The sequence below is a fragment of the Mustela nivalis genome (genome assembly GCF_964662115.1).
Source record: "Mustela nivalis genome assembly, chromosome: 7".
Taxonomy (NCBI): domain Eukaryota; kingdom Metazoa; phylum Chordata; class Mammalia; order Carnivora; family Mustelidae; genus Mustela; species Mustela nivalis.
In genome coordinates, this window is record NC_139026.1 from 118,687,980 (window position 1) to 118,700,743 (window position 12,764).

The 12,764-nt window shown below is 33.7% G+C and overlaps 1 protein-coding gene across 1 annotated transcript in view; it reads right to left on the minus strand.

Annotated features, from left to right (window-relative positions):
* Positions 1-450: 450 nt before the first annotated feature.
* Positions 451-12,764, minus strand: part of CCDC7 (coiled-coil domain containing 7) — a 431,686-nt gene continuing 419,372 nt past the window's right edge. Inside the window, exons 43-44 of the mRNA XM_082742485.1 lie at positions 3,148-3,371; positions 451-615 (exon numbers count right to left, since the gene is read on the minus strand). Coding sequence (XP_082598611.1) covers positions 3,316-3,371 — 56 coding nt within the window. The 3' untranslated portion in view covers positions 451-615; positions 3,148-3,315. The remainder of the gene's footprint in view (positions 616-3,147; positions 3,372-12,764) is intronic.

Sequence of the window (12,764 nt, forward strand, 5' to 3'; positions counted from 1 at the left end):
TCACATAAAGACACTGGACTACTACTCATTCAATATTTATAAGTTTTTTCCTTCTTATTCTTTTCAATATTCCTTTTAGTACTAGCATCAATTTAACTTGATATTCATTACTAACAACATTCCCATACAGAGTATGTTCTTAGATTTTATAAATCCTTCATAGTTCAACTACAGCTAGTGGTATGATTTGTAGTTTTATTAAATATTTACCTATGATTTGTAGGTTTACTAAATATTCTATAAGGAATAAAGACCTTGTTGTGACCTCTTCAATGAATTTCCAGTTTTAATGTAAAAAAAAAACAAGATATTTAAACTTAATTTAAATTATTTTACCTGGAAGTGTAAGAAATGTATGAAGATGACTTTTTTCTATATAACATCATATAAAATGTATTTGCAAAAAATATGACACTTAAATAAGCATGACATTATCAAAACATGCATTGATCAAATTTCATTTAATTGGTTTCACATCACACCTGAAGATATTACAGGAATATTAGTGAATAGAAGCAAGCTGGAGCTTCAGCATAGGGCTCCTTTCTTAACATCAGCAACAAAAAAGCTTTGATCTTTGAGTTTCAAGTTTGTTCCAGATAGTAAAGAAGAATTCTGAAAATAAACCAAGTAATTAGAACTTTCATTTAATTAGAACTTTCATTTAATTCAGCCTCTAATATACACACATACATTTTTGAAACCTTCAGTTTTATGTATTTCTTGTTATTAGAGCATATGTTACATTAATTGCATGCCATTTAAAAAATATTATCTAGAATTTTTGGTTTTCAAAATCAGTGGTCTTTCTCTCAAGGCCAAAAAGTTTATTTTAGCTGGACTTTGGGAAGGACTCACACCTTCAGCAAATTATATAGTTAGGCTTCACTAAGCCCCCTTTTTGACGAGGACTTGGCCCTGTCCTTGGTCTGCTTTTAGCAAAAATACTGTTCAGCTAACTTGGTAGGAATGCTCCTACACTTGATGTCTCCTTTTGCAATTTCATATTGACCTCATCACTCTGCTCATTAGCTGTAAATCCCCAGCTCTCTTTGTATTTGGAATTGAGTTCAATCTCCATGCCCTATTCAAGTAGTCCTGAATAAAGTCATCAAAAACTAATGATGTACTCTATGGTGACTAACATATCATAATACAAAAAATAAAGCCTTCATTATCATCTTAAACAAACGTCAGAATAATTTTTTCACAGCATTGTTAAAAAGGGAAAGGGCTTGCCTTATTTTTGATTGCAGCCAAAGCCTTCCAAAGGTATAGATCCTACTCACTTTTGCCTTAATTCTGGCCTAATTTGAACTAGTCAGTGTTCTTGGTTGAAACTGACATTGTCTACTCTGTATTAGGGATCATCCTGCTACTGTAAAAGAGCACTACATTTTATCCAACAACACTGTTGAAATACTATTCCTGCCCCTATTTCTCCAGGGATCTGTTTTTACTTCTGCCAGTCATTAATCAACAAAAATATTTCCTATATATTTTTCTGAATAGTTCACTGCCTTCCCAGGTCCTGATTAACTCTTGGATCAGTGATAAGTTTTGAGTAGTGCTATCCAATATGGGAACCACAAACCACATATGGCTATTTAAACTAACTAAAATTAAAGAGCTAGATTCTTGTTACACTAGCCACATCTCAAGAGTTCAACAACTGCATATGACTCACAGTTCCCTTATTAGAAGGCACAGGTACAGAAAATTTACATTATCACAGGAAATTCTACTGGGGAGTGTGATGGAGCTAAAGTTGTAATTGACATGAAAGAGGTGGTTTGGGAGAATTTTTAAATGGAGCCAGTATAGATTGAATTTATTCATTGAATTTCCTCTTCTAGTAGCTCTAAGATCTGGATTTTTAAAAACTCAGCTGCAATTATTTGTATATGGTTCTGAGTATTAGTTGATTTCCCTTATATCATCAAATAATAAGCTGCATGTTTCTCAACTCTGGCAGTACATTTGAATCACCTACAGAGAATCTGGTTTAATTGGTCTGGGGAAGGGAACAGAGAATTAGTGTTTTCTAAAAGTATTCCAGATGAATTCTATTTTGTAGACCACCCTGAGAAGCACTAAATTAGCATATATGTTAGCTCATTTAATCAAATGATTACATAATATATATGGCACTGTTATCTGGGTAGTCCATAGGGGAAAACTGAGAAGCTGGAATGGGTCCAGTTTAAGTAATCCCAACCACTGCCATTCATGAGTACAGATTGCTATGTTGAACTAAAATTTATGTTAAAAATTAATTCTAGAGAGAAACATAAAATTCACATTGCTCACTAACCAATTATTTGGCAACTTGCAATGACAATTCTACTATTCGTTTCTGCATATATTCTAAGACCCTCACAAGAGTTGTTAACATGTCTCATCCTTGTGTTACCTCTGGGATATTTCAGTTTCAGAGAATAGATAATCAGTCATTAGTGAAGAATCATTCCATTTATTTTCTACTAGCTGATACTTTAAGCTCAATTTATGATTTTCATTTATCTATAAGCTATACTTTTTTACTACTGTGTAAATTATAAACATTATCTTTAAATGGATGTTTTAGAAAATAAGCATTATTTCATTAATTTTTCCATTTTATGTTTCTGAAGAAATCTATTTTTTCTTTAATTTTTGACACAAAATGGAGCTCCATGAACTTAGATTAATATCAATGTTCAGTGATCTAATTTTGGCAGAGATGTGTGTGTGTGTATTCAAAGTTCAAAAGGATATTTTATAAATTTAAATACTCATGTCGTTAATAATCCAGATTGTATTTAAGACCATGTCATCCAATAGTATTACTCTCTCTAGGGCACAGGGAAAATGATGTGGTTAAAAATAATATTTTAATGTTATTAAAATTGATTGGCAAGAATCATGTCTTTAAAATTATTAGCACCTAAATTTTGTGCCATTTCAAATTCTACAAAATATGCTCTATCAGGTTATTGTCATGAGGCATTTATGTTTACTTTATGTTTACTTCCTTTCCTTTTTGAAATTTGTTGTGCAGTGTTCAAACATTAACATTTGAATAAGCTGAATATTTTAATCATTCGTTGTTTAAAATATAACTTTTTTAAAATTAGAAAAAAGAGCATTGCAAACATTCAAACTTACCTGCTACCAACTAAACTCCTCCATAATCCGGGTCTACCCTATTTATCCAGGGTATTTCTCACTATTGTTCAATAAGCACCATCCTTTCAAGTTAGTGTTATTCTCATAAAGCTTCCACATTTGCACATTTCATTGCTATTTGCTCATGTTGCTTATCTTGACCAGAACTTATTTTTTCTCAAAAATAGGGACGTGGTAGAGATTTCGGGCAGCAGGATGTGGCACTTTAAAGAAAAGTTATTGTGTGATTATAAAAAGTTTAATTTCATTATAGTTGACATAATTTTTATTATATGTGACATATGGAAAACATTATTATATACAAAGAGTAACACTGGAAATGGAAATGGAAAGGCAGTACATGAATCATACAAGTACATAAACCTATGTTTCTATAGAAATGATACTGGGACCCCTTAACTTAGAGTAATATAAATATAATACAATGGTTCTTCAAATTTAGCCTATGTCAGAATCACCCAGAAAACTTGTTAAAACAGATTGCTGGACTTGAACTCTAAAGCTTCTGATTCTGTAGCTCTGAGGTAGGGCACAATAATTTGTATTTCTAATATATCCCTAGTTGATGCTCAGGCTATTAGTCTAGAGACCATACTTTGACAAGCATTGACAGAGAAATTTTAAAATTTTCAAATTCACTGAAATATTGTTTTTTTAATACATATGATATTTATACTGAGTATACTTATGGTTCTTCAAAAAATCAGTTTTAACTGAGAGACAATTTATGTACTGCAAAAGAAAGGGGTCATAAAATTAGTGTTAGGGAGCAAATAGTGGCAATTCCTTTTAGGCAGAAGACTCATATTTGAGCTGATAGAGAGCAAGAGTGGAGTCTAGAATAGCTACTTATTCAAATGATATTTGTAGCAACATTGTTAGAAAACTGAAAACAACCAAAGTGCCCATTTAACACAGGGCTAGTTAAATAAACTATGGTATGCTCAAATACAAAGGACTTAAAAAGAGGGTTGATTTTAACAGAAATAGAAAAAAAATCCTAAAATTCATATTGAACTCTTAATAACCCTGAATAGACAAAGCAATCTCAATAATAACAAAGTGGACTCATCACATTTCCTGATTTCAGTCTATTTACAAAGCAGTAGTCTTAAGAAACTATGGTAGTGGCATAAGAATAGGAATCTAGACCTGTGGGACAAAATAGCCCAGACATAAACACATATATAGTCAAAAATTTTTGACATGGGCACCCAGAATATACAATGGAGAAAGAGTAATCTCTTCAATAAATGTACTGGAAAAACTAGAAATCCAAATCTAGAGACTGAAATTGCAACCCTGTTTTATACCACTCACAAAATATGAACTCAAAATAGATCAAAGAGGTAAGACCTAAAATTGTAAAATTTCTAGAAGAACAAAATTTAAAAGATTGTTGACATTGGTCTTTGCAATGATTTCTTGCAAAAGATACCATAAGTAGACAACAAATAAACAAGCGGGACCACATCAAATTATAGAGCTTCTTAATAAAGGAAGCAATCAATTGAAAAGGCAACCTACCATTGGGGAATAAATATTTGCAAGCCATATGTTTAGTTAGGGGTTCATATCCAAATTATAAAGAACTCCTATAACTTAATAGCAAAAAAGCAAATATTCCAATAAGAAATGGGCAAAAGAATGAAATAGATATTTTTCCAGAGAAGACATAGATAAGGCCAATCAGTATTTAAAAATTTTCTCAATACCACTCATTATCAGAGAAATGCAAATTGAAGGCAATATATCACCTCACATCTATTAAGATGGCTATTATCAAAAAGATAAGAAATAACAAATGTTGGCAAAACTGTGGAGAAAAGGAAACTTATACACTGTTGATGGGAGTGCAAATTGGTATAGCCATTATGGAAAACGGCTTGGCGATTTTTTTTTAATAAAACAGAGCTAACATGATTCATCAATCCCATTACTGCGTAGATAGCTGAAGGAAATGAAATCTGGATCTTGAAGAGATGTCTGCAACCCCATGTTCATTACAGCCTTATTCCTAAGAGCCAAGATATGGAAATAACCTAAATGTTATTTGGCAGTTCTTTGGATAAAGATAATGTGATACACACACACACACACACACACACACGCACACACACACATGCGTGTGCACACACAGAGGAATATTATTTTCAGCCATAACAAGAGTGTAAATCTTGCCAATGCCACATGACTAATTCTAAAGGGATTTATGCTAAGTGAAATACATCAGAGTGAGAAAGACATACACTGTACAATCTCACTTAAATAAGTAATCTAAAAAACCCCAAACAAACCAATATCTTAGAAACAGGGACTGGTGGAAGGAGGGAACAGGGTGATATCATTCAAAAGGTACAGAATTTCAGTTATAAAAAGAGTGAGTTCATAGGATCTAATGTACAACATGGTAACTTATAGTTAGTAATATGGTATGGTATATTTGAAAGTTGTGGAAAATAAATCTTACATTCACACCACACACAAAAAATCATCAACTATTTGAGGAGATGGATGTGTTATCTTTTCAAAATTTAATTATTAACTTTTAATGGAGAAAAATTGATATATATTAGCTTCAGTACAACATAGTGATTTGATATTTCTCTACATATTACAAAATGATTACTGCAATAAACCTAGTTAACTACCAACACCATACATATGGTATTTGTCTTTTTCTGACTTCATTTAGCATAACACTCTCTAACTCTATCCATGTCATTGCAAATGGCAAGATTTTGTTCTTTTTTATGACTACTATTCTATTGTGTATATATACCACATCTTCTTTGTTCATTCATCAGTCGATGGACATGGCCTGTTTCCATAATTTTGCTATTGTAAATAATGCTGCTATAAACATATGGATGCATGTGTCCCTTCAAATTAGTTAGTATTTTTGTATTCTTTGGTAAATACCTAGTAGTGCAATTGCTGGATTGTAGGGTAGTTTTATTTTTAAGCCTTTGAGGAACCTCTGCACTGTTTTCCACAGTGGCTACACCAGTTTGCATTCCCACCAACAGTGCAAGAGGTTCCCCTCTCTCCACATACTCGCTGACTTCTATTGTTTCCTGTGTTGTTAATTTTAACCATTCTGACAGATGTGAGGTGGTATCTCACTGTAGTTTTCATTTGTATTTCCCTGATGGTCAGTCATACTGAATATCTTTTCATGCGTCTGTTGGCCATCTTCTTTGGAAAAATGTCTATTCATTGTCTTCTGCCCATTTTTAAACTTGTTTTTTGGGTGTTGAGTTGTATCAGTTCTTTATATATTTTGGATACTAACCCTAATCAGATATGTCATTTCCAAATATCTTACCCATTACATTGGTTACCTTTTAGTTTTGTTGATTGTTTCCTTTACTGTGAAGAAGGTTTTTTATTTTATTCAAGTCCTAATAGTTTATTTTTGCTTTTGTTTCCTTTGTCTCAGGAGACATATCTAAAAAGGAAGTTGACATTGGCTCTGACCAATGTCAAAGAAGTTACTGTCTGTGTTGTCTTCTAGGTTGTTTATGGTTTCAGGCCACACATTTAGGACTTTGATCTGTTTTAAATTTATTTATGGTGTAGGAAAGTGGTCCAGTTTCATTCTTTTTGCATCTTGCTGCCCAGTTTTCCCAACACCACCTGCTGAAGAAACTGCCTTTTTTTTTTTTTTTCAATAGGATATTCTTCCCTGCTTTGTCAAAGATTGATTGACCATAAAATTGTGGGTTCACTTCTGGGTTTTGTATTCTATTCCATTGTCTATTTTTCTATTTTATACTGTTGAAATCACTATAGCTTTGTGATAAAACTTGAAGCCCTGAATTGTGATGCCTCCAGCTATGCTTTTCTTTTTCAGGGTTGCTTTGGTTATTTGGGTCTTTTGTGGCTCCATACAAATTTTAGGATTGTATGTTCTAGCTCTGTGAAAAATGCTGGTGGTATTTCGATAGGGATTGTATTAAGTGTGTAGATAGCTTTGGATAGTATATATATTTTAACAATATTTGTTAATCCAGAATGTCTTTCCATTTCTTTGGGTCATCTTCAGTTTATTTTATTGGTGTTTTATAGTTTTCAGAGTACAGGTCTTTCACCTCTTTGGTTATGTTTATTCCTAGGTATCTTATTTTTGGTTCTATTGTAAATGGGATTCCTTAATTTCTCTTTCTGCTTCTTCATTATTAGTAAATAGAAATTCAACAGAATGATATATGTTGATTTTGGATCCTGTGACTTAATTCCTTTATCAGTTTGGGCAGTTTTTTGCTGGAGTCTTTCAGGTTTTTTATATAGAGTTTCAGGTCATCTGCAAATAATGAAAGTTGAACTACTTCTTTGCCAATCTGGATGCCTTTTAGTTGTCTGGTTGCTGAGGCTAAGACTTCCAGTGCTATGTTGAATAAGAGTGGTGAGAGCAGACATCTCTGCCTGTTCCTGACAGTAGAGGAAAAGGTCCCTTCGTATGTTCCCCATTCACAGTGATTTTTTTTCACAGTGATATTAACTATGAGTTTTTCATATATGGCCTGTCTTATGTTGAGGTGTAATCCCTCTAACCCTGGTTTGTTACATTGTATTTTGTCAAATGCTTTTTTTGCATCTATTGAAAGGATCACATGGTTCTTAATCTTTCTTTTATTAATGTGATGTATCAAGTTGATTGCTTTGTGAATATTGAACAATCCTTGTATCTCAGGAATAACTCCCACTTGATCATGGTGAATGATACTTTTTAATGTACTTTTGGACTCAGTTTGCTAGTATTTTAGTGAAAATTTTTACATCCATGTTCATCAGGGATATTGGATAGTTTTGTTTTTTAGTGGTATCTTTATCTGGTTTTGATATCAGGGTAATGCTGGATCATAGGATGAATTTGGAAGTTTCCCTTCCTTTTCTATTTTTTTTAGAATAAAAAAGAAGTATTAATTCTATTTATTTATTTATTGTTGACAAATTGAAACTTTAACACATTTTAAGATATATATTCTTTTTAAAAAAATTTTAGTATTAATTTTTTTTTAAATGTTTGGTGGTAGAATTTTCCTGTGAAGCCACTTGGCTTTAGACTTTTGTTTTGGGGAGTTTTTGAATTACTGATTCAATTTCTTTGCTGAATATCAGTTTGTTCAAGTTTTCTGTCTTCCTGTTTTCAGTTTTGGTAGTTTATATGTTTCTAGTAATTTATCTGTTTCTTCCAGGTTTTCCAATTTGTTGGCCTGTAATCTTTCATAATATTTTGTTATAATTGTACTTCAGTAGTATTGGTTGTTTATTTCTGTTTTCTCATTTGTTATTTATTTCGGTCTTTTTTGTTTTGTTAAGTCTGACTAGTGGCTTATAAATTTTATTAATTTTTTTAAAGAAACTATTAATTTAATTAATTATTTCAAAGAAGCAGGTCCTTGGGGCTCCTGGGTGGCTTAGTTAGTTAAGTGTTTGGCTCTTGATTTCTGCTCAGATCATAATCTCAGGTTGGTGGGATGGAGCTCAGTATTGGCTCATCAGTGTGGAGTGGGCTTGTCACTCTCCCTTTATTTCTCTGCCAGCTCCCATCCACTTGCTTGATCTCTCTCACTCTCTCAAATAAATAAAAAAATAAATAAATCTTTTAGTTTCCTTTAAAGAACCAGCTCCTAGTTTCTCCTTTTTTTTTTTTTTAAAGTTTCTGTATCATTTATTTCTGCTCTCATCTTTACTCTTCTTATTCTTCTTTACTCTTTCTTCTGCTGGCTTTAGCTTCATTTGTTGTTCTTATTTCTTAGGTTAATTTGTGTATTTGAGACTTTTCTTGCTTCTTGAGGCCTGCATTGCTATAAAATTGCCTCTAGGTCTGGCTTTGCTGCATCCCAAAGGTTTTTAGACTGCTATATTTTCATTTTTATTTGTTTCCATGTATTTTTTAAATTTCTTCTTTGATTTCCTGGTGGACCCATTCATTATTTTGTAGTATGTAATTTAACCTCCATGTATTTGTGGTCTTTCTAAATTTTTTTCTTGTGGTTGACTTCCAGTTTCATAGCACTGTGGTCAGAAAAGTTTCATGGTATGATTTCAATGTTTTTTATTTGTTGAGGCCTGATTTGTCACTTAATATCTAATCTATTTTGGAGATTGTTCCATGTACAATTGAAAAGAATGTGTATTCTGCTGTTTTAGGATGGAATGTTCTGAATATATCTGTTGAGTCCATCTGGTCCAGTGTGTCCTTCAAAGCCACTGTTTCCCTGTTTTTTTGTTTGGATGCTCTTTTCATTGATGTAAGTGCAGTATTAAAGTCCTCTTGTATTACTGTATTACCATCAATTAGTTTATTTTTGTATTAACTGAATATATATTTGAATGCTCCCATGTTGAGTGCCTAAATATTTACAGTTATTATATCTCTTGTTGGATTGTCCCCTTTATAATTACATAGTGTCACTTGTTACAGTTTTTGTTTTAAAGTCTATTTTGTCTAATATCAGTATTGCTACTCTAGCTTTCTTTTGGCATCCGTTGTATGGTAAATGTTTCTCCACTCCCTCACTATCAATCTTCAGGTGTCTTTAGGTCTAAAATAAGTCTCTTATAGGCAGCATAAACATGCATCTTGTTTTTTTAATCCATTCTGTCACCCTTTGTCTTTTATTGTAGCATTTAGTCCATTTATATTCAGAGTAATTGTTGATAAATATGTATTTATTGGTATTTTATTACTTGCTTTGTCATTATTTTTGGAGATTTTCTCTATCCTTTCCTGTGTTTGTCATTTGTAGTCTCTCCTTTCCACTCGAAGAATCCCCTTTAGTATTTCTTGCAGGCCTGGGTTGCTGGTCACAAACTCCTTTAGTTTTTGTGTGGGAAACACTTTCTCTCTCCTACTATTTTGAATGATAGCCTTAATGGATAGAGTATTTTTGGCAGCAGATTTTCCCATTCAGCACTTTGAATATGTCATGTAACTCTTGGGAAGTTTCTGCTGAAAAATCTCTAGCTAGCCTTATGGGGTTTCCTTTGCATGTATGTTACTGTCTTCTTTTATCTTGCTGATTTTAAAATGTTTACTTAATCACTATATTTTTGCAAATTTAATTACAATATGTGTTGGTGTTGGTCTGCTTTCATTGATTTTGTTGGGGATCCTCTATTCCTCCTGTATCTGTAGTCTGTTTCCTTCTTCACATTAGGAAAGTTTTCAGCTGTGATTCCTTAAATAAATTTCCTGACCCCCTTTTCTCTTTCTCATTCTTCTATAATACAATGTTATTATATTTGATGGAGTCACTGGGTTCCCCACTTTTATTCTCATATTCCTTAATCATTCTTTCTTTTGTTCAGCTTCATTATTTTACATTATTTTGTCTTTTATATCACTTATTCATTCTACTAGTACTTTTAGCCTTGTGTTGTTCATTGCAACCAGCCCATTTCTTTTTTTTTTTTTAATTTTTTATTTTTTATAAACATATATTTTTATCCCCAGGGGTACAGGTCTGTGAATCACCAGGTTTACACACTTCACAGCACTCACCAAAGCACATACCCTCCCCAATGTCCATAATACCACCCTCTTCTCCCAAACCCCCTCCCCCCAGCAACCCTCAGTTTGTTTTGTGAGATTAAGAGTCACTTATGGTTTGTCTCCCTCCCAATCCCATCTTGTTTCTTTTATTCTTCTCCTACCCACTTAAGCCTCCATGTTGCATCACCACTTCCTCATATCAGGGAGATCATATGATAGTTGTCTTTCTCTGCTTGACTTATTTCGCTAAGCATGATTCGCTCTAGTTCCATCCATGTTGTCGCAAATGGCAAGATTTCATTTCTTTTGATGGCTGCATAGTATTCCATTGTGTATATATACCACATCTTCGTGATCCATTCATCTGTTGATGGACATCTAGGTTCTTTCCATAGTTTGGCTATTGTGGACATTGCTGCTATAAACATTCGGGTGCATGTGCCCCTTTGGATCACTACGTTTGTATCTTTAGGGTAAATACCCAATAGTGCAATTGCTGGGTCATAGGGCAGTTCTATTTTCAACATTCTGAGGAACCTCCATGCTGTTTTCCAGAGTGGCTGCACCAGCTTGCATTCCCACCAACAATGTAGGAGGGTTCCCCTTTCCCCACATCCTCGCCAGCATCTGTCAGTTCCTGACTTGTTGATTTTAGCCATTCTGACTGGTGTGAGGTGATATCTCATTGTGGTTTTGATTTGTATTTCCCTGATGCCAAGTGATATGGAGCACTTTTTCATGTGTCTGTTGGCCATCTGGATGTCTTCTTTGCAGAAATGTCTGCTCATGTCCTCTGCCCATTTCTTGATTGGATTATTTGTTCTTTGGGTGTTGAGTTTGCTAAGTTCTTTATAGATTTTGGACACTAGTCCTTTATCTGATATGTCGTTTGCAAATATCTTCTCCCATTCTGTCAGTTGTCTTTTGATTTTGTTAACTGTTTCCTTTGCTGTGCAAAAGCTTTTGATCTTGATGAAATCCCAATAGTTCATTTTTTCCCTTGCTTCCCTTGCCTTTTGCGTTGTTTCTAGGAAGATGTTGCTGCGGCAGAGGTCGAAGAGGTTGCTGCCTGTGTTCTCCTCAAGGATTTTGATGGATTCCTTTCGCACATTGAGGTCCTTCATCCATTTTGAGTCTATTTTTGTGTGTGGTGTAAGGAAATGGTCCAATTTCATTTTTATGCATGTGGCTGTCCAATTTTCCCAGCACCATTTATTGAAGAGGCTGTCTTTTTTCCATTGGACATTCTTTCCTGCTTTGTCGAAGATTAGTTGACCATAGATTTGAGGGTCTATTTCTGGGCTCTCTATTCTGTTCCATTGATCTATGTGTCTGTTTTTGTGCCAGTACCATGCTGTCTTGATGATGACAGCTTTGTAATAGAGCTTGATCCGGAATTGTGATGCCACCAACGTTGGCTTTCTTTTTCAATATCCCTTTGGCTATTCGAGGTCTTTTCTGGTTCCATATAAATTTTAGCATTATTTGTTCCATTTCTTTGAAAAAGATGGATGGTACTTTGATAGGAATTGCATTAAATGTGTAGATTGCTTTAGGTAGCATAGACATTTTCACAATATTTATTCTTCCAATCCAGGAGCATGGAACATTTTTCCATTTCTTTGTGTCTTCCTCAATTTCTTTCATGAGTACTTTATAGTTTTCTGAGTATGGATTCTGTGCCTCTTTGGTTAGGTTTATTCCTAGGTATCTTATGGTTTTGGATGCAATTGTAAATGGGATTGACTCCTTAATATCTCTTTCTTCTGTCTTGCTGTTGGTGTAGAGAAATGCAACTGATTTCTGTGCATTGATTTTATATCCTGACACTTTACTGAATTCCTGTATAAGTTCTAGCAGTTTTGGAGTGGAGTCTTTTGGGTTTTCCACATATAGTATCATATCATCTGCAAAGAGTGATAATTTGACTTCTTCTTTGCCAATTTGGATGCCTTTAATTTCCTTTTGTTGTCTGATTGCTGAGGCTAGGACCTCTAGTACTATGTTGAATAACAGTGGTGATAATGGACATCCCTGCCATGTTCCTGACCTTAGCAAAAAAGCTTTCAGTTTTTCTCCATTGAGAATGATA